We start from the raw sequence: 22,717 nt of genomic DNA, 5'->3' as shown, positions 1-22,717 counted from the left end.
TGATCACACCATTGTGATTATCTGGGTCACGAAGATATGTTTTGTACAGTTCTGTGTATTCTTGCCTCCTATTGTTAATATCTTCTGCATTTGTTAGGTCCATACCATTTCTGTCCTTTATCGAGCCCATCTTTGCGTGAAATGTTCCCTTGGTATCTCTAATTTTCTTGAAGGGATCTCTAGTCTTTCCCATTCTATTGTTTTCCTCTATTTCTTTGCACTGATCACTGAGGAAGGCTTTCTTATCTCCCCTTGCTATTCTTTGGAACTCTGCATTCAAATGGGTATATCTTTCCTTTTCTCCTTCACTTTTTGCTTCTCTTCTTTTCATAGCTATTTGTAAGGCCTCCTCAGACAGCCATTTTGCTTTTTGCATTTCTTTTTCCTCGGGATGGTCTTGCTCCCTGCCTCCTGTACAATGTCATGAACCTCCATCCATAGTTCATCAGGCACTCTGTCTATCAGATCTAGTCCCTTAAATCTATTTATCACTTCCACTGTATAATCATAAGGGATTTGATTTAGGTCACACCTGAATGGTCTAGTGGTTTTCCCTACTTTCTTCAATTTAAGTATGAATTTGGCAATAAGGAGTTCATGGTCTCAGCCACAGTCAGCTCCTGGTCTTGTTTTTGCTGACTGTATAGAGCTTCTCCATCTTTGGCTGCAAAGAATATAATCAATCTGATTTCAGTGTTGACCATCTGGTGATGTCCATGTATAGAGTCTTCTCTTGTGTTGTTGGAAGAGGGTGTTTGTTATGACCAGTGCATTTTCTTGGCAAAATTCTATTTGTCTTTGCCCTGCTTCATTCTGTATTCCAAGGCCAAATTTGCCTGTTACTCCAGGTGTTTCTTGACTTCCTACTTTTGCATTCCAGTCCCCCATAATGAAAAGGACATCTTTTTGGGGTGTTAGTTCTAAAAGGTCTTGTAGGTCTTTATAGAACCATTCAACTTCACCTTCTGCAGCATTACTGGTCACGGCATAGAGTTGGATTACCGTGATATTGTATTTTTTACCTTGGAAATGAATAGAGATCATTCTGCCGTTTTTGAGATTGCATGCAAGTACTGCATTTCATACACTTTTGTTGACTGTGATGGCTACTCCATTTCTTTGAAGGGATTCTTGCCCACAGTAGTAGATATAATGGTCATCTGAGTTAAATTCACCCATTCCAGTCCATTTTAGTTCGCTGATTCCTAGAATGTTGACGTTCACTCTTGCCATCTCCTGTTTGACCACTTCCAATTTGCCCTGATTCATGGACCTAACATCCCAGGTTCCTATGCATAAGTACTCTTACAGCTTCAGACCTTGCTTCTATCACCAGTCAAATCCACAGCTGGGCTTTGTTTTTGCTTTGGCTCTATCCCTTCATTCTTTCTGGAGTTATTTCTCCACTGATCTCCAGTAGCATATTGGGCTTCTACTGAACTGGGGAGTTCATCTTCAGTGTCCTGTCTTTTTGCATTTTCATACTGTTCATGGGGTTCTCAAGGCAAGAATACTGAAGTGGTTTGCCATTCCCTTCTCCAGTGGACCACATTTTGTCAAAACTCTCCACCATGACCCATCCATCTTGGGTGGCTCTACACGGCATGGCTTAGTTTCATTGAGTTAGAGAAGGCTGTGGTCCATTTGATCAGATTGGCTAGTTTTCTGTGATTGTGGTTTCAGTCTGTCTGCCCTCTGATGCCCTCTCTCAGCACCTACTGTATTACTGCGGTTTCTCTTACCTTGGACGTGGGGTATCTCTTCATGGCTGCTCCAGCAGAGTGTACCCATTGCTCCTTACCTTGGACGTGGGGTATCTCCTCTCAGCCGCTGCTCCTGACCTTGGACGTGGGGTATGTCGTCTGGGCCACTCTGGCGCCACAGCACCGCCATTGTGTTTGAATTGCTATTCAAAAAGAGCTGATGCAGAGTTAACAGGAGGAGTCCTGGGCAAAAACGCCACAGATTACATAGTTCTTAAAAGTTGAGTGGTGTTCATGAACAACACTTTTGATTTTGTTGCATGCCTTTGGCCAAATTCCACATTGTTGAAATAATTGTTTTCGAGAGTTTTGTCCAGTTTTATTACTGCTTTTGAGCGAGAGAATTTGATAACCTCACTCTGTCATGCTGGAAGACAGAAATTATTTTTCATCAGGTAGAAATGAGAGTATCTATTAAACTTTCATTTAAATAATTTATTTATTAAAATATTTAGGTTAATTCCTAAGCATACCTAATATGAAAATATTATTTCCCTAAACGGAAGCTAAATTATTTTCATTTTTTCTTTCTTTTAAGAATCTATTAAAGACAGGTTTGCAAATATAGAGTGTTCCACACATAGCTTCTAGTGGTTGTATTACTTCGTGGACCATCACAGAACCAAGTGATTTCACATGTCTAGTTCTAATAGCTTTCCTTCAAAGCTTGCTGATGTTTAATATTTTCCCTATTTGGCCATGATTAATGAACACATTTGTTGGCCTTAGCACAGCATTTTATAAGCTGTCAGCAAGGAGTTAATAGGTGTTGTATGGTCAAATAGGAAATGTTGGAGTCAGTCATATAAAAATCATTTTTCCTCTGTAGAACCTCTTAGATCCTTTAATATGCTAATATGTATTGAGAATTTTCACGAAAGGGAATAAATGTACATTTCCTCAAACAGTTTTACCAGAGAACCTTCTTTTCACAGAATACATTTTACAAAGCACTGCCTTAACATGTATACTAAGATCCATATCCATCTTTGTCTGCCCGGAGTTATACCTATTTTGAGAAACATGAAATGATGCATATTGCAATGTAATGGTATTTACAATGCAGGTGTGTGATTAACTTATAATATTGAATGTGAGCACTGTGCTAAACTATGCTGAAAAGAGTTAATATAGTAGATACAAGACTGCTGTCTTTAGGAAGGCCTGTTTCCGAGGTTGGACTTTGGCTGTTGTGTAGGAATTTGGTTTCCCTTTCTTCCCTGATAAGTATAGTTCACTTTGCCTAGATTGTTGGTACAAATCATGTGATTTATGCTGAATAAAGACTCTTTTAGAGTGTGGTAGTTTGGTTCATGCTAGGCAAAAAGTGCTTATTTGACCTGGGTCTTAACAAAAACCTGAGTCTCTGTTGGTCTTCCCTGGCCAGATATTTACCCATATGTTGCTGTCTTTTTTGTTGCTGAGAGAAAGCAGCATACTCAAGAATGCTCCCTCACCTTAGGAAGAGAGCATAAGGAAATCTGTGCATGAATTTCTCTAGATTCCTCTGTCTTTTTCCCTTGCTGATCTTATTGTGCATCCTTTTGCGCTAGTAAACTCATTTGTGAATACAACTATATGCTGAGTCCTGTAAGACTTTCTGTTGAATCACTGAATCTGTGAGTTGTCTTGGGAGCCCTGAAGCATAACCTCTGAGCCACCAGGGAAGCCCATAATCACATTACTTAATCTCAATCCTCAAAACATCTCTCAACTAGTTAGAAGTAAGTCTGTCCTTACAAGGAGACTAAAGTTACTGGGGTTAAGCAGATCTGACTCCAAAGCCTTGGTTCTTCACTGTTATATTGCATTGCTTCTCAATACCAGAAATTGTGTCTGCACTGGATTGAAAGGAGGCAACAGGAGATCATCTAAAGGCAATAGTGGTCTGAGACTGTTTCATTCAGGAAATAGGATTTGAGTTGGTGTTGAAAGGTAAATGGACTGGATTAAAAGTGATAAAGTGGAGTGTGAAGAGTATTGTCCATAGGTAGAACTGCATGATACAAAGAAATGCAAATCATAAACTGTTAAGATTTATTTGGGAGAAAGAGAATATAACAGTTGAGTTAAATGGAGGACATAACATTAGTAGGTGTTTCCCCACACTTTAAAAAAATTGCTATAGTTTGATGTAAGATAATATATCTAATCTAGCACTTTATTCAGAGAAGGCAATGGCACCCCACTCCAGTACTCTTGCCTGGAAAATCCTATGGACGGAGGAGCCTGGTAGGCTGCAATCCATGGGGTAGCTAAGCGTCGGGCACGACCGAGCAACTTCACTTTCACTTTTCACTTTCATGCATTGGAGAAGGAAATGGCAACCCACTCCAGTATTCTTGCCTGGAGAATCCCAGGGGTGGCGGAGCCTGGTGGGCTGCCGTCTGTGGGGTCGCACAGAATCAGACATGAAGAAGCGACTTAGCAGCAGCAGCAGCAGCAGCACATTATTATGTATTTAAGCTTAATGATATAATGTTTAAGGATAATAAATAAGATAATGAATGTTTGCATGCTCTGCAAAGATAATGATGACTACCAAGGACTTTGCCACCAAAACAAGTTGAAAACCCACTACTGTTAGTTCTAAGAAACTATTAAAGTTTGGGTTTGAGGGGTTTTCTTTGAGCAGAGGAATGAAATGCTGAAAACAGCATGTAACTGGTACTAATCTGATGGCCCAGATCTTCACGACCCAGATAATCACGATGGTATGATCACTGACCTAGAGCCAGACATCCTGGAATGTGAAGTCAAGTGGGCCTTAGAAAGCATCACTACGAACAAAGCTTGTGGAGGGAATGGAATTCCAGTTGAGCTATTTCAAATCCTGAAAGATGATGCTGTGAAAGTGCTGTACTCCATTTGCCAGTAAATTTGGAAAACTCAGCAGTGGCCACAGGACTGGAAAAGGTCAGTTTTCATTCCAATCCCAAAGAAAGGTAATGCCAAACAATGCTCAAACTACCGCACAATTGCACTCATGTCACATGCTAGTAAAGTGAAGTGAAGTAGCTCAGTCATGTCCGACTCTTTATGACCCCGTGGACTGTAGCCTACCAGGCTCTTCCCTCCATGGGATTCTCCAGGCAAGAATACTGGAGTGGGTTGCCATTTCCTTCTCCAGGGGATCTTCCCAGCTCAGGGATCAAACCCTGGTCTCCCACATTGCAGGCAGACGCTTTAACCTCTGAGCCACCAGGGATTCCCAAATGCTCAAAATTCTCCAAGCCAGGCTTCAACAATATGTGAACCATGAACTTCCTGATGTTCAAGCTGGTTTTAGAAAAGGCAGAGGAACCAGAGATCAAATTGCCAACATCCGCTGGATCATGGAAAAAGCGAGAGTTCCAGAAAAACATCTATTTCTGCTTTATTGACTATGCCAAAGCCTTTGACTGTATGGATCACAATAAACTGTGGAAAATTCTGAAAGAGATGGGAATACCAGACCACCTGACCTGCCTCTTAAGAAATCTGTATGCAGGTCAGGAAGCAACAGTTAGAAATGGACATGGAACAACAGACTGATTCCAAATAGGAAAAGGAGTACATCAAGGCTGTATATTGTTACCCTGCTTATTTAACTTATATGCAGAGTACATCATGAGAAATGCTGGACTGGAAGAAACATAAGCTGGAATCAAGATTGCCGGGAGAAATATCAATAACCTCAGATATGCAGATGACACCACCCTTATGGCAGAAAGTGAAGAGGAACTCAAAAGCCTCTTGATGAAAGTGGAGAGTGAAAAAGTTGGCTTAAAGCTCAACATTCAGAAAACGAAGATCATGGCATCCGGTCCCATCACTTCATGGGAAATAGATGGGGAAACAGTGTCAGACTTTATTTTTCTGGGCTCCAAAATCACTACAGATGGTGACTGCAGCCATGAAATTAAAAGATCCTTACTCCTTGGAAGGAAAGTTATGACCAACCTAGATAGCATATTCAAAAGCAGACATTACTTTGCCAACAAAGGTCCATCTAGTCAAGGCTATGGTTTTTCCTGTGGTCATGTATGGATGTGAGAGTTGGACTGTGAAAGGCTGAGCGCCAAAGAATTGATGCTTTTGAACTGTGGTGTTGGAGAAGACTCTTGCGAGTCCCTTGGACTGCAAGGAGATCCAACCAGTCCATTCTGAAGGAGATCAGCCCTGGGATTTCTTTGGAAGGAATGATGCTAAAGCTGAAACTCCAGTACTTTGGCCACCTCATGTGAAGAGTTGACTCATTGGAAAAGACTCTGATGCTGGGAGGGATTGGGGGCAGGAGGAGAAGGGGACGACAGAGGGTGAGATGGCTGGATGGCATCACTGACTCGATGGACGTGAGTCTGAGTGAACTCTGGGAGTTGGTGATGGACAGAGGGGCCTGGCATGCTGCGATTCATGGGGTCGCAAAGAGTCAGACACAACTGAGCGACTGAACTGAATCTGTTGTCATTTTGAAGAGTGTGTTAGCTAGAGCCAGGGAGTCAATCTATTTAGATCATTGCCATCATAGCAGTTCATGTATGAGATAATTAAGAGTTTAGAGAATTACGGAAGTGAAAATAGATAAGAGATGTAGTACAGGATGAATTGCTATGATGTGGTGATAAACTAGATATGTGTGTTTGTGGGGAGATTCAAAGGGTCTTAGTCTGAATGGAAAAAATGTGGTATCTTTAACAGAAGTACACCATTTAGGCAAACTGTCATACTAACAGAATGATAGGTGTATTTAATTGAACAATTTATTGAAGTTGAATTTGAAAAACACATTTGGGAGTTGTGTGTGAGGTTGTATTGAAGAAAGATCAAGATTTGAGGTAAAGAGATGGAAACATTTGCAGTTGGATGATTACTGGAACTACCTGAATGTAGGAATTAACTTGGGTGAAAAACAAAAAAGAACACGAAGGACTAAACTCTGACTTTACTCATTTCATCAATAAGAAATGAATATTAAAAGAGCACTTTTGAAGTTAACCCTCTTCCACCAACAGTGGAAGAGGGTTCCCTTTTCTCCACACCCTGTCCAGCATTTGTTGTTTCTAGACTTTTGGATCACAGCCATCTGACTGGCGTCAGGTGGTACCTCATTATGGTTTTGATTTGCATTTCTCTGATAATGAGTGATGTTTAGCATCTCTTCATGTGTTAGTTAGCCATCTGTACGTCTTCTTTGGAGAAATGTCTGTTTAGTTCTTTCGCCCATTTTTTGATTGGGTCGTTTATTTTTCTGGAATTGAGTGGCAGGAGTTGCTTGTATATTTTTGAGATTAGTTCTTTGTCACTTGCTTCATTTGCTATTATTTTCTCCCATTCTGAAGGCTGTCTTTTCACCTTGCTTATAGTTTCCTTTGTTGTGCAGAAGGTTTTAATTTTAATTAGGTCCCGTTTATTTTTGATTTTTTTCCCGATATTCTGGGAGGTGGGTCATAGAGGTTCCTGCTGTGATTTATGTCGGAGAGTGTTTTGCCTATGTTCTCCTCTAGGAGTTTTATAGTTTCTGGTCTTACGTTTAGATCTTTAATCCGTTTTGAGTTTATTTTTGTTTATGGTGTTAGAAAGTGTTCTAGTTGCAGATGACATGGTCCTCTACATAGAAAACCCTAAAGACTCCACCAGAAAATTACTAGAGCTAATCAATGAATATAGTAAAGTTGCAGGATATAAAATCAACACACAGAAATCCCTGGCATTCCTGTACACTAATAAAGGAAACAATTCCATTCACCATTGCTACAAAAAGAATAAAATACTTAGGAATATATCTACCTAAAGAAACAAAAGACCTATATATAGAAAACTATAAGATACTGATGAAAGAAATCAAAGAGGACACTAATGGATGGAGAAATATACCGTGTTCATGGATCGGAAGAATCAATATAGTGAAAACGAGTATACTACCCAAAGCAGTCTATAGATTCAATGCAATCTCTCTTAAGCTACCAATGGTATTTTTCACAGAGCTAGAACAAATAATTTCACAATTTGTATGGAAATACAAAAAAACCTCGAATAGCCAAAGCAATCTTGAGAAAGAATGGAACTGGAGGAATCAACCTGCCTGACTTCAGGCTCTACTACAAAGCCACAGTTATCAAGACAGTATGGTACTGGCACAAAGACAGAAATATAGATCAGTGGAACAAAATAGAAAGCCCAGAGGTAAATCCACGCACCTATGGACACCTTATCTTTGACAACAGAGGCAAGAATATACAATGGAGAAAAGACAATCTCTTTAACAAGTGGCGCTGGGAAAACTGGTCAACCACTTGTAAAAGAATGAAGTGTATTTCTTTTAATATACATTGGTTGGATAATTTCTGGTTTGTGAACTTTAATATGACATGAATAACTTTTAAATGAAATCAATCAATAAATGTTCCTTCCATGTGTAAAACATAGTTAGGCACTGAACAACATTCAGTAAGGTATACAGAAGTAGAAATACAGTGTTGTACATATGAAACATATAATGTTGTAGATCAATGTTTTCTCAATAAAAATAAATAAATAAATACATCCTCCACTTGTTGGCAATTGTAGCATTAGTGTAGCGGCCATCACTGACCACCAGTTGAGTGCTCAAGATCACTTGTTCCACCAGATTTGTACACAGGAAAAATCCTGACACTGGGTTTTCCATTAGTACAGAAATGTTCATAAATGAATGACATCCAAACTTAGCTCTTTGTAACACGTTTTTTTCTAATAGAAACTAAAGGGGAATGAGCACAGAAATACTCCTCCAGATTAGCTGTGTGGGCAGAAATGCTGGCACTTGATAATATGTATAGAAGATTGTGATACATGTATAGAATATATATGTATAGACTATTATGATATGAATAGAATGATAATATGTATATGTTTCTGGCTATTGTCTCCTTTTCATTCCTACCTGCTGACATTTTTCCAGGGTAAGAACACAATCTATAAAAGGCTTCAGCTCCAAAGTCTTCCCCAACATTGTTGTGCTATTTGTTTGCTCATTGGAGTTGGCAGAGAATCAGATGAATGTGCAGAGGGAAAACAGGAAAAACTGATACTTTTATTATAGGCTGACTTGTATGTTCTTGGATTTTAAAACTTAGAAAAGTAGGAATTCCAACAAGATTGGTACATCAGTGTTTAGTGCACCATTGTTGCCCAAAATTAGTAAAAATTAATTTTGTGAAATTTTATATATGAGAATATGTTCCACTTATTTCATTAAACTCTTTTTAAGCAATTTTCACTAATATGTTTCCATTCAATTTTTTTATTAACAAAAGTCCATACTTTAATTTCCTTAGTTTTTACATAAATTATTTTTCTGTTCTAGGATCCCGTCCAGGATACTACCTGATATTTACTTGTCATGTCTCTAAGCTCCTCTTGGTCTGTCCTCAGACTCCATTGCTTTTTTGTTTGTTTGTTTTTAAATTTTATTGAAGTGTAGTTGATTTGATTTACCATGTTGTGTTAATTTGTTCTTTACAGCAAAGTGACTCAGGTATACATACATACATATATATAGAGAGAGTTTTTCATATTCTTTTCTATTAAGGTTTGTCACAGGATATTGAATATAGTTCCCTGTGTCCATTTAATTTTTAATATCCTTGAATCTAAGCCTTCAGTAGCTCAGGAGTCATAGAGAATGACAGATTATATATAAGCAATCTTGAGATTATTATGTTCCTCCTTATTAAGGAATTTTCTTATCCTTTTCCCATGGGAAAAGGAAAGCACATTGACAAAACAGTCAGGATACTTGGTTCTAACCCCAGCATATAACCTCAGCTGTTTACCCTCTGGATTCTAGTCTTCCCATCCCCAAAATAGAATGATAACTTGCTGAACCTATATCATGGCCCTGTTATGAGTTTCAAAGAAGATAAAAGTACTTTGAATGTGTTAATATCGAGGTTCTTGCCTTATCTTTTACATTTTAAATAGTTTTTCACAATTAAAAAAAGTAACAACAATTGTACAAGATTTTGTCACTTATGTATTTAATTAAATCCCTGGAAGTGTTATTGTGCTTAAATTTCACAACTGCATTTCCTAAAATTCATTTTAGACCCACTTTGTAAGTTTTGACTTGTAAATCAGTCAGAGGAACTTTATGATTCTTTTCTGTGAGAATGATTTAGTTAGCTTGTGTAAGAGTACTAAATTAAAGACTTAACTATGATGTTCAGATTAGGAGACTCTTCATTGATGGAGACATCTATATTTGATTTCTTTCATCTATTTGTACATCTTGTGCTCTAGAACTCATGAGACTAACAAACCATCTGCCTCCTGGTTTCTGCTATTCTAGATATAAACAGAAATATTGGTTTAAAAAAATAAATGAGATTCTAGTTTTCTGAAAAATTTGAAAGTTGGTATGGTATATTAAAAAGAGAGAGTTCTCATTTAGATTTTAGAGTTCAGGCCTGACTCTGCTGGTAACTGAAAGCTCTCAGGCATGTCAATTTATTTTTTCTAGGCCACATTTCCCCATTATAAAACAAATAGCGGTTTGAATTAGGATTCTAAGATTCTTTCTACTTTTTAACATTCTGATTGTTTTTTAACTCTTCTAAGTATCTATCTGAGGAAACTGATGAAAAGACTATAGAGTTGATACTGATGTTTCTGAGATACTGTTTATTATATTTGACTTATACCTAAGGTGACCATATAATTTGCCATCCAAACAAGAGGAAACTTTTGAGAGTGAAGGGCATACTGTTAGTAATAACACCAGGACAACAGCTTTAAACCAGAACTGTCCCAGATAAACTAGAATACCTGGTTACCCTATCAATACCCAATAGGTAGTTCTGCATTATCAGCCACAAAAGAGTATTTGTTTATGTTTTAATTCATTTTCATGGTTTCTCTGTTTTTCTTCTTATAGATCCACTATGTGTGGAAAGTAGTGCAGCATCATTCCAGCAATCTTCAGTTAGTAAAAAAGGAATGTTCACAGATGACTTACACAAATTGGTGGATGACTGGACAAAGGAAACAGTAGGAAATTCGCTTATTAAGCCAAGTTTAAACCAACTTAAACAAAGTCAACAGAAACTAGAAACAGACAACTGGAACAAAGCATATGAAGTAAGTAGTTTATACCTGACTTTATTTATCAGAACTAAAACCATAAAAATTGATTAACATAGGTCTGTGGTTATAATTACCATGAAAGAGTGGTGTGACTTGACAGTATAGAGACACTTATCCTTGCCTAGTTCATTATGTCTTCAAGCAAATTATCTTTTAGGGCAGAGGCCTGCAAACTTTTTTCTGGGAAGGAGCCAATTAGTAAATATTTTCAAGCCATGGGGTTGTAGCTACTCAATGCTACAAAAACATACATAGACAGTATATAAACAAGTATGCATGGCTTTGTTCCATTAAAATTTGATTTGGAAAGGGTTGGCAGGCTGTAGATTGCTGACCCTTGTTTTAGGCTATTATACCTGGAAGAAAAAACATCAAGTATCAAAAAAGAAAGCATCTGGAGTAAGGGTTAATTCAGTTTTGTGGTACAAGAAGTTTGGATTTTGAGGAAAAGCTATCTTATGTTAGTGGTAGATCAATATTCTCAGAGCCAGTAAATTATTTTATGTATTCAATATGAAAAAGAATTTTAAAGATCTTTAATTATTATAACAAATGTCTTAAGTTTATGGATGAGATGTCTGGTTAATTGCATCTGGTCTTAGGTGTACATGGCAATTGGAGTGTAGAAAGATGTCCAAAATGCATTCTGGAGTAGAAAGAAGATAGGATCACAGAATAGTATATATAGTATTTAGGTAAAATTATATATATTAGATACATGTATATATGCATATGGGCTTCCCAGGTGGCACTAGTGGTAAAGAACCCACCTGCTAATACAGGAGACCTAAGAGATGTGGGTTCAATCCCTGGGTTGGGAAGAGCCCCTGGAAGAGGGCATGACAACCCACTCCAGTGTTCTTGCCTGGAGAACCCCATGGACAGGCATGCCTGGTGGGCTACGGTCCATAGTGTCACAAAGAGTCAGACACAACTGAAGCGACTTAGCCTAGCCTAGCCTATGCTGCTCCTGCTAAGTCGCGTCAGTCATGTTCGACTCTGTGCGACCCCATAGACAGCAGCCCACCAGGCTCCGCCGTCCCTGGGATTCTCCAGACAAGAACACTGGAGGGGGTTGCCATTTCCTTCTCCAATGCATGAAAATGAAAAGTGAAAGTGAAGTCGCTCAATCATGTCCGACTCTTAGCGACCCCATGGACCGCAGCCTACCAGGCTCCTCTGTCCATGGGATTTCCCAGGCAAGAGTACTGGAGTGGGGTGCCATTGCCTTCTCCGAGCCTAGCCTATATATGCATATAAATAGGAAAAGCCCTTAAAATATCCTGGATGGTGGAATTTGGATCTAATTTTACTTTGTTGTTTTCTGTGTGTGAATTTTTAAAGTATCATTTTTTTTCAAAATGAGTAAATCTATTAAAATGTGAATCACGGCTTAGAATCTGAACCCATATCATTGAAAGAGATATGTCTGTGTCTGTTATGTTTGTGTACACATATGTGTGTGTATATATAGTCATTGCATGTAGTTTGGTAAAGAGTCTGAAAATACATTTAGAGTTATCATTGAATAAAAATTTTCAAAAGCCTAGATTTTCCAAACTAGTAAACAGTGTATCTCCTTGAGGGCTCTCTGTATTTATATTATTCTTGGCATGGATTTATACACAGATAGTATCACCATTGTAAAAATTGGAAGCCATTAGAGGCAGATTTCAAGGCATAAATGTGTTTGCGCTGCCAGTGAAAGATGCTCTGAACATGTGAATGGAAGCCTTTGTTGCTGAGTTGAAGAGTGGTTTATTGCAGTTATAATGAGGGATGCTTGGAGGAAGAGTGTATAGGAAATGGAGTATGAATAAAAGTGGTAAACGTTCTTAATACAGACTTGGTTCCAGGTCAGGTCAGTCATTTACTAGTTATGTGACTTTAGACAAGTCATTTGTGCCTCAGTTTCCATGCCTTTAAAACAGGGATGATACTTTCTTGTCTGCAGGATTGTTGTGAGGATTAACATCTATAAAGTGCCTAGCACATAGTAGTATCCTGTATGTGGTAACTGTTTTTGTATTTTTAAGTTCAGTTGATTATATCTTTATGTGGAGAGCCTGTCTCACTATCTAATGATCTTGCGTAGTACTGTTGTGTAGCTTTAGAAAACTGTCACAGTTATATTCCAGGTCCTTTACTATGTGCCAAGCCCTCTGCTAGGCACTGGGTTTGATTAGTAAGAACAAGTGTTATGTTCCCTATTCTCATGGGACTTATATGCTGGTGGGAAAGTTAGATATGAACAGACTTGTATAAAAAATATAAAATTGCAGCTGTAATAAGGACTACAAAAGAGAGATATAAGATATCATACAGTAAGGGAAATTTGACCTAGTAAAGGGAAGTCAATGAAAGCTTTCCTGAGAAAGTGATGATTAAGCAGAGATGTGAAGGGTAAGTATTAACTAGTTGAAAACAGGAGGGAATATGATTCTAAGCAGGAAGAATAGCATATGCAAAGCCCTGTATGGGGAAACAGAGACTGAAAGGACTCAAAGCAGGCCCATTTGCCTGAAGTGAAGAGAGCAGAGAGGAGTTGGTGCACAGTGAATCTGTAGGGTCTTAAAAGTGGTGATGATAAGGATCTTTGTCTTTACTTTAAGAATGATAGCCATTGAAGCCCTAGGGTTGACATGATCAGATTTGCTTTTTGAAAAGATCACTCTGACTTGAAGCAAGAAGAAAGATTATTGAAGATAAGCTTGGTAGACCAATCAAGAATTAGTCACAGTAGGCCTGATAAAGAGAAGTTGAACTTTTAAACTATTTTATTTAAAAAAGAGAGACAGACAGAAGCTGATATGAAGAGAAATGAACAGATTCCAAAAAATGTTTAAGAGATAAAATGGACCAGATGGAGGTGTCAAGGCTAGGTTTCTGGCTGGTATAACTGGCTATCATTCCAGTGTACCAATTATCAAAAAGGGGAACATGAGCAGGCAGTGTGTTTTGGTAGTAGAAAAATCATACATTTCATTTTGGTTATTTGAATCTGAGGTGCCTTTTAAATATCCAAGAGAAAATAAAGTATAACAAGTCATCTCCAATTCAGTCTTTGTTAAAAATAAAAATCACATTGGTATTGTTTGTAAAATAATAATGTATATTATAGAAGTTAATCAATGCAGAAAAGTACAAAATTTTAAAATACCACCTTCAAATCCCACCACCCAGAAATGATTGTCACTAACTTTAGATAAACATCATTTCAGATATCTTTGTATATCTATATATGATACATAGAAATAGCTTTACAAACATATGATCATACTATTTGTGTTATTTTTAAACCAGAAGTATTTAATTTTACTTTAACAACAAAAATGCTGATATAAAAATTGGATTGCTGGACTTTAAATAAAAGTTCTTTTTTCCCCTCAAGAGATCTTGTCATTTATTCTTGAGTCAAGCAAAAAAACCTTTATCCTAACTTAAACTTGAAACTTTAGTTGAAAGGGTTTTAACTTGACCATCAATTTAAAAGAACTAAGAATTGGGGACTGATACCAAGCTCTCCCTCAAGGAAGAATTATTTACTTTCATTTAGACATATTATTCCCATGTGCATGTGATTCCAGTAATCTCTATGTGTGTGCTTAGTTGATTTTAGTAATCTCTATACATACACATAATCACAATATGATATAATAAGAATCAAGCAGGAATATATTTTCTCAGAACTGTCAAAAACATAATTGTCTTGAGTTTAAATTTCCCAAAATATAACAGAAATATCAGACTTCAAATAGTGAGTAGTAGAAAGAGGTAGGGAGGTGACATTTACTGAGCACCAGGCTCAGTATATGCCAGGCTGTTTTCCCTATGCCACACTAAATTATGATCCTCTTCCGAGAATTATGTAGTAAGATGAACTATTATTGTCTGTGGCCCTGAATGAAAGAATGCCTGGGACTGGCAGAAGGAAGTAAAAATAGAAGAGTAGTGCTAGCATGAGGAAAGGAACTGTGAACAGAAATTTACCAGGGGCCTTGGAGTTATCTGGAACTGTGTTCAACTCCTTACCTTACTATTAATTTGCTAAGTGGTGATGGGCATTATTAATTTTGAGCTTCTGTTTCCTCATCTAAAAATGCTTGTCTTGCAGGACAGTTATGAAGATGAAATGAAATAAGGTATATAACTGTGAGCACACAGAAAGTTACTCCCAAAATGGTAGACACTCAGAATAATAATGATAGAGTAGTAGTAAGACAAAAAAAGAATAGGAAGGAATATAGAATAAAACCATCTATCAAATAAACTGATCTTTTGTTTTTATTTTTGTTTTTGTTAGAATACTCCATCTACTATGGGCTACACACCAACATGGATTTCTTCTCTGTCCCAAATCCGTGGAGCTGTCCCAACCTCCTTGCCACAAGGACTGTCACTCCCTTCATTTCCTGGGCCATTATCATCATATGGAATACCCCATGTTTGTCAGTATAATGCTGTGGTGGGGCCAGGGTATCCAGTACAGTGGGTAGGAATTTCAGGAACACCACAACAGTCTCTAGTAATTCCTAACCAACCTGGGGGACCGTTCCAACCAGGGATGAATTTGCAGGCGTTTCCAGCTTCATCAGTGCAGAATCCGTCCACAATCCCTCCTGGTCCCAAGTAAATCAGAGTAGATAATGAAGAAAAGGGAGTTTTCTTTATAATTATTTTCAGGATACCTAAGGTATTAAACTTTCTTCTTCTTGGGTTCTGCCATACTTTCCCTCATTTTGAGTTTACTTTTCACTCTTATTTTTTGTTCCAATGTAGTATTTGATATAGCTCATCACCTGTAGAACTGTGCAGTTTATACATAGAACACTGCACATAGAAATGTTTTTTCACTTCAAATCCTATCCTCTTTGATACTTGATTTTTAAAAAAAAAAATACTGTTTAGAATGCTTTAATATGCTCAGCTTGAGCATTGTCATTTCCAGGACACTTTCCATGCATTGCTGAGGAGCCCCCATTTTTTTTTATTGCAGTTCTCTGCAGCTAGATGATACTTTTCTTTAAAAGGTATAAGAACTATTTAAATTTATATTCCCCAAACATACACAAAGTGAGACTCTCCAGCAGGGTCTTATGAGATTCTTCATGTTGTTTATCTTAGGTTTACCTTTCACAGAAGGCAGGGTAACTTGCTGCAGGAAATGTTTTGGTGTATAAAATTAGAATAACTTTGTCAACCAATATAGAACATGAGCCCTTTTTAATGTGATTTTCTTCCCGTCGTCACAGCAGTAGGAGTGAAGCCTTGTTTTAGGTGAGGCGGAGAGGAAGGAAAAAACAGAACTGTAACAGTTCTTGATTCTGCAGATAATGTAGCTGCTTTAGGATTTCCATAGTAATTCAAAGCAGCTATCTCTTTGTTTCTCATGTGCACACTACATGTATTTGAGCATGAGAGGCATTGGTTTGGCTTGCATTCTTTTGCAAGGGATATACTGCAGCTGATATGAATCTCATTTGGGGGGAATCTTTGTATTCCTAACAAAGACAATTCAAGTTACACCTCTATTAATCCATTCTTCTGAAGAGAAATTTACTTGATAAAGTAGGTTTTGAGACTTACACATGAAACACTGGCTTTACAAGGTTCTAAGAGATGAACAGTATGAAAAGGCAAAATGATAGGATATTGAAAGAGGAACTCCCCAGGTCGGTAGGTGCTCAATATGCTACTGGAGATCAGTGGAGAAATAACTCCAGAAAGAATGAAGGGATGGAGCCAAAGCAAAAACAATACCCAGTTGCAGATGTGACTGGTGATAGAAGCAAGTTCTGATGCTGTAAAGAGCAATATTTCTTAGGAACCTGGAATGTTAAGTCCATGAATCAAGGCAAATTGGAAGTGGACAAACAGGAGATGGAAAGAGTGAACGTCAACATTCTAGGAATCAGTGAACTAAAATGGACTGGAATGGGTGAATTTAACTCAGATGACCATTATATTTACTACTGCAGGCAGGAATCCCTTAGAAGAAATGGAGTAGCCATCATGGTCAACAAGAGTCCGAAATACAGTACTTGGATGGAATCTCAAAAATGACAGAATGATCTCTGTTCATTTCCAATGCAAACCATTCAATATCACAGTAACCCAAGTCTATGCCTGAAACAGTAATGCTGAAGAAGCTGAAGTTGAATGCTTCTATGAAGACCTAAAAGACCTTTGGGAACTAACACCCAAAAAAGATGTCCTTTTCATTATAGGGGACTAGAATGCAAGAGTAGGAAGTGAAGAAACACCTGGAGTAACAGGCAGATTTGGCCTTGGAATACAGAATGAAGCAGGGCAAAGGCTAATAGAGTTTTGCCAAGAGAACACACTGGTCATAGCAAACACCCTCTTCCAACAACACAAGAGAAGACTCTACACATGGACATCACCAGATGGTCAACACCGAAATCAGATTGATTATATTCTTTGCAGCCAAAGATGGAGAAGCTCTATACAGTCAACAAAAACAAGACCAGGAGCTGACTGTGGCTCAGATCATGAACTCCTTATTGCCAAATTCATACTTAAATTGAAGAAAGTAGGGAAAACCACTAGACCATTCAGGTATGACCTATATCAAATCCCTTATGATTATACAGTGGAAGTGATAAATAGATTTAAGGGACTAGATCTGATAGAGTGCCTGATGAACTATGGACTGAGTTTCCTGACATTGTACAGGAGACAGGGATCAAGACCATCCCCATGGAAAAGAAATGCAAAAAAGAAAAATGGGTGTCTGGGGAGGCTTTACAAATAGCTGTGAAAAGAAGAGACGCGAAAAGCAAAGGAGAAAAGGAAGGATATAAGCATCTGAATGCAGAGTTCCAAAGAACAGCAAGGAGAGATAAGAAAGCCTTCCTCAGCGATCAATGCAAAGAAGTAGAGGAAAACAACAGAATGGGAAAGACTAGAGATCTCTTCAAGAAAATTAGAGATAGCAAGGGAACATTTCATGCAAAGATGGGCTCGATAAAGGACAGAAATGGTATGGGCTTAACAGAAGCAGAAGATATTAAGAGGTGGCAGGAATACACAGAAGAACTCTACAAAAAAGATCTTCACGATCCAGATAATCACGATGGTGTAATCACTCACCTAGAGCCAGACATCCTGGAATGTGAAGTCAAGTGGGCCTTAGAAAGCATCACTACGAACAAAGCTAGTGGAGGGGATGGAATTCCAGTTGAGCTATTTCAAATCCTGTAAGATGATGCTGTGAAAGTGCTGCACTCAATATGCCAGCAAATTTGGAAAACTCAGCAGTGGCCACAGGACTGGAAAAAGTCAGTTTTCATTCCAATCCCAAAGAAAGGCAATGCCAAAGAATGCTCAAACTACCGCACAACTGCACTCATCTCACACGCTAGTAAAGTACTGCTCAAAATTCTCCAAGCCAGGCTTCAGCAAGCTAGTTTTAGAAAAGGCAGAGGAAGCAGAGATCAAATTGCTAACATCCGCTGGATCATCAAAAAAGCAAGAGAGTTCCAGAAAAATATCTATTTCTGCTTTATTGACTATGCCAAAGCCTTTGACTGTATGGATCACAATAAACTGTGGAAAATTCTGAAAGAGATGGGAATACCAGACCACCTGACCTGCCTCTTGAGAAACCTATGTGCAGGTCAGGAAGCAACAGTTAGAACTGGACATGGAACAACAGACTGGTTCCAAATAGGAAAAGGAGTACGTCAAGGCTGTATATTGTCACCCTGCTTATTTAACTTATATGCAGAGTACATCATGAGAAACGCTGGGCCGGAGGAAGCACAAGCTGGAATCAAGATTGCCAGGAGAAATATCAATAACCTCAGATATGCAGATGACACCACCCTTATGGCAGAAAGTGAAGAGGAACTAAAAAGCCTCTTGATGAAGGTGAAAGAGGAGAGTGAAAAAGTTGGCTTAAAGCTCAACATTCAGAAAATGAAGATCATGGCATCTGGCCCCAACACTTCATGGGAAATAGATGGGGAAACAGTGGAAACAATGTCAGACTTCATTTTTCTGGGCTCCAAAATCAGTGCAGATGGTGACTGCAGCCATGAAATTAAACAACGCTTGCTCCTTGGAAGGAAAGTTATGACCAACCTAGATAGCATATTCAAAAGCAGAGACATTAGTTTGCTAACAAAGGTCCATCTAGTCAAGGCTATGGTTTTTCCAATAGTCATGTATGGATGTGAGAGTTGGACTGTGAAGAATGCTGAGCACCGAAGAATTGATGCTTTTGAACTGTGGTGTTGGAGAAGACTCTTGAGAGTCCCTTGGACTGCAAGGAGATCCAACCAGTCCATTCTAAAGGAGATCAGCCCCAGGTGTTCTTTGGAAGGAGTGATGCTAAAGCTGAAACTCCAGTACTTTGGCCACGTCATGCCAAGAGTTGACTCATTGGAAAAGACTCTGATGCTGGGAGGGATTGGGGGCAGGAGGAAAAGGGGACGACAGAGGATGAGATGGCTGGGTGGCATCATCGACTCGATGGACATGGGTTTGGGTGAACTCTGGGAGTTGGTGATGGACAGGGAGGCCTGGTGTGCTGCAATTCATGGGGTCGCAAAGAGTCGGACACGACAGAGCGACTGAACTGAACTGAACTGAAGAGATGAGGGGTATACACTGTCCTGCAGTAGATAGTAGACCCTCAAAGGATACTATTTAAGTTGTCCTTAGCTTATTTTTTGGGGGGGATTACCTTTTTGTTTTTTAGTTGTTATAGTTATCTTGTTAGAGTCTGTAGCATCTTAGATGATTTTGGCAGCCTCTTTAGAATCTGAGAGAGATCACTGTCAAGTTGCACTTTACTGGGTTTTATCCAGTTTTAGGAGGAAGGGAGGCAATGTCAGAATATACACTTTTGGTTTTCAAGAAAGTTAACTAATATTCTTAAAAGTCTGGTCACAGAGTTACCTAATGCTTGATCAATCTGTGAAACCCAAATATTGAATTCTAAAATGGTATTTATCAACTACCACATATAAACATGTTTAAAATACTTTTCACTCTGAAGATTTCAAAGTCATTTCTAGGACACATTTACCTAATAATGAGTTCTACTGGTCAACATTCCAGATGATCACCCAACATTTCTATTGACAGATTTTCCTCCATATTCCTCTAAAAATTTTACCCTATGATCTTGCCAGGTAATGAGGAAAACTTAATGGGTGTACTTTTTTTTTTTTGCACACTCTACTTTGTGACATTCAGCACCCTTTTTCAAAAAAGAAAAATGTCTTCTGTTGCTTACCTGAGGATCACACTCAGCATCATGAAGATTCTGTCACTATCATTTGGGGGCATCCAGGATAGCATTTTGAGAACTGCTGTTGATAAGAGTCACAGCTTCTTTTTATAAAACATACTCTGGTTTGGATGAGTCTTTCTAAATCTTATGTACAGATTCGTCAAATTTCTTCTACAGTATTATTTGCAAGTTGAAATGGTTTTAGGACATTAGTGTAATGCAGATTCTCGCATTGCCGTTTTCCATGTGTATAAAAAACAATGTGCCTAAAATCTGTAATTCTTTCAAACTGCTTGCGTTTCATTAGTAGAGTCAGCTTTGTGTGATTACATTGAGACTTAAAATTTATAAGCTGAAAATACTGCAGGTTTTATGATCCTTTTTGGAGTTACAATCCTTTTAAATAGTGTACCCCAGGATGAAAAAAGCTCCATGGATGACATTTATTAATGGCTGCTCTATATCATATGTCCCACATTTTGCCATCACCTCTGTTTTATGTACAATTCATCATTCTTTTGCCTGCAGACTTTTGCAGTGCCTTGTAATATTTAGAATCTTTTCAGATTTTTTGCTGGAAAGAAAAGTAGTCTTCTAAAGTTTGAAGATGGTGAGTAGTGTACTGCTGTCTCCATGCTGACTGCAGTAGTTGGGTTAACATATATGTTATGTATACATGATGTATATGTAACGTGTATAAGTTTAAAAATACAGAAAAAAATGAGTTTTGTGCAGAAATTAAGAAAACAGTGTTATTCACATCACTGTGGGTTTTTAAGTTATTTTTTTCCCATTACTTAAATGTTTGACTCAGATTATAGTCACTTTGACTGTAAATATTAGCTAGTTTTCTATCTAGGGGTTTTGCATTATTTCATAATTTTGATAAATCATGATAGTGCTGTTTTCATCCTTGCTGAGGTACTTTTCCTCCCCAGAAATAATTAACTCTTGAGGTATAGCTCAGAAATTCCCTTCTTACTTAACAAAGAGCCTACTACAAAGAAAGGCCTTCTTTTCATTTCCAACACACACCAAAACCTGTCCTTTCCATTTTCCTTCTTGTAGAAGAAAAAAGGTTACACTAAACAATCCTGCTTGTAAAGCTTTTTTGAGGGTAGTCAGTATGTCCAACCATCATGTTTACTTCTCAAAGTGCAAGTCTGATGAATAGTACTGTATCTCCATATGTGGCAATGTGAGCATTTCATCATGAAGTACCTGCTGCTATGTTTGTGAAGTTGGGTGTAACATCATAAGAATATGAAACAAGTATTGGTGTAAATCTAATGAAAATAACCCTATGTATTTGTACCAGTCTTGAATCTCTATTTAAGGCAATTTGCTGTAGTTAACAAATATCCACTTCGTTTTTCATCTTTTCTTGCCAGTTTTATATCCAGCATGAATTCCAATGGTTTGACAGCAAACTTATCTGTGAAAGTTTAAAAGGCACTTTTCTGCTGCAATTTTTGGATTGAGTGTGGAGTGTTATGTATAATACGATGGGCTATATCATTTTAGAACCCCATATTTAATCCCAATCTAATTACAATTTTTTATCTACCTCTTTCAAAGCTGTTTTGGGGTACACATGAAAACACTGCCTATGAAACTTGTTTTTTTGCCTTGATTCTCAGTATTCTTTCAGGTTATAAATCTGGCATGCCTTCTTATCCCAGTGCTGTGAGTTTGAAATGAGAGGGACCATCACTCTGCCACCAATCTATGTTTTAAGTGATGAGAGCCACATGCGTCTAAAATAAGCTTTGGGGATGTAGGGATGGAGAACAGAGAAATAAATCCAGCTGGTGGCAATATAGGACTTAGTGGTAGAAGTTAGTTGTAAACAAACAAATGGTAAGAAAGTACCTAAATTAGACAGTCCAGTGCCTGTAACTTCGCATCTTTTATTAGAGATGCATTTCTTGTCTGTGTGCCTAAAGGGCTATGGGTTGAAATTGCTTTAACTATCACAATGAAATATTTGATAAATCTTATAGCAGTGGCCTGTCATTCAGCATACTAGCATACAACTAAGTATTTGTAGTGATATTTTATTACCTTAAAATGGCTATATGCTTTTAGTTGAATTGTAGTTAGTTGTAACTGTTCATCCAATCTCTAACATTTATTAGAGGCATTGACTTTCCTCTTTGCTGTCTTCTCTGAGTGATAAAAATGATGCATTCCTTTTTTTCCCCCAGAAGACTGAGCAAATGTTTGTAAACCACATGTTGTTTCCCTTGTTTACTATGTGTAACACTAAAGCATATTTAATGTTAGTACTAATATTGTATTTCCGGCTTCATCTACAAGTACATTCCTGAAGTATCCTTGCCATCAGTTTGGGATTTAGTTATTTAATCTTCTGTTTGGTTTAGAAGAATATTGAGATATTTGAGGTGTTGTGCAAGCCATTATTTCTAGAATAGATTGTTCATTTTTCATCCTGGATGAAAGTTTGATGAAAGTAGTTTCCTGGGGACTTGTTTTTTCCCCTTTTATTTAAAAGATGACCCAATCAGGGAAGGGAGCATAGAAAAGGTCATTGATTTGGTTAAGTGTAATTTCTGAGATTGAAATA

The 22,717-nt window shown here is 37.9% G+C and overlaps 1 protein-coding gene across 5 annotated transcripts in view; it reads left to right on the top strand.

Annotated features, from left to right (window-relative positions):
- Window positions 1–22,471, top strand: part of WNK3 (WNK lysine deficient protein kinase 3) — a 190,520-nt gene extending 168,049 nt beyond the window's left edge. For all 5 annotated transcript variants that reach the window (XM_070783788.1, XM_070783789.1, XM_070783787.1 and 2 more), the window contains 2 exons: window positions 10,660–10,862; window positions 15,172–22,471. In XM_070783788.1, coding sequence (XP_070639889.1) covers window positions 10,660–10,862; window positions 15,172–15,501 — 533 coding nt within the window. In that variant the 3' untranslated portion in view covers window positions 15,502–22,471. The remainder of the gene's footprint in view (window positions 1–10,659; window positions 10,863–15,171) is intronic.
- Window positions 22,472–22,717: the final 246 nt, after the last annotated feature.

The sequence above is a fragment of the Bos indicus genome, chromosome X (assembly GCF_029378745.1).
Source record: "Bos indicus isolate NIAB-ARS_2022 breed Sahiwal x Tharparkar chromosome X, NIAB-ARS_B.indTharparkar_mat_pri_1.0, whole genome shotgun sequence".
NCBI classification, from domain to species: domain Eukaryota; kingdom Metazoa; phylum Chordata; class Mammalia; order Artiodactyla; family Bovidae; genus Bos; species Bos indicus.
This window is presented reverse-complemented; position numbering and strand designations above follow the sequence as displayed.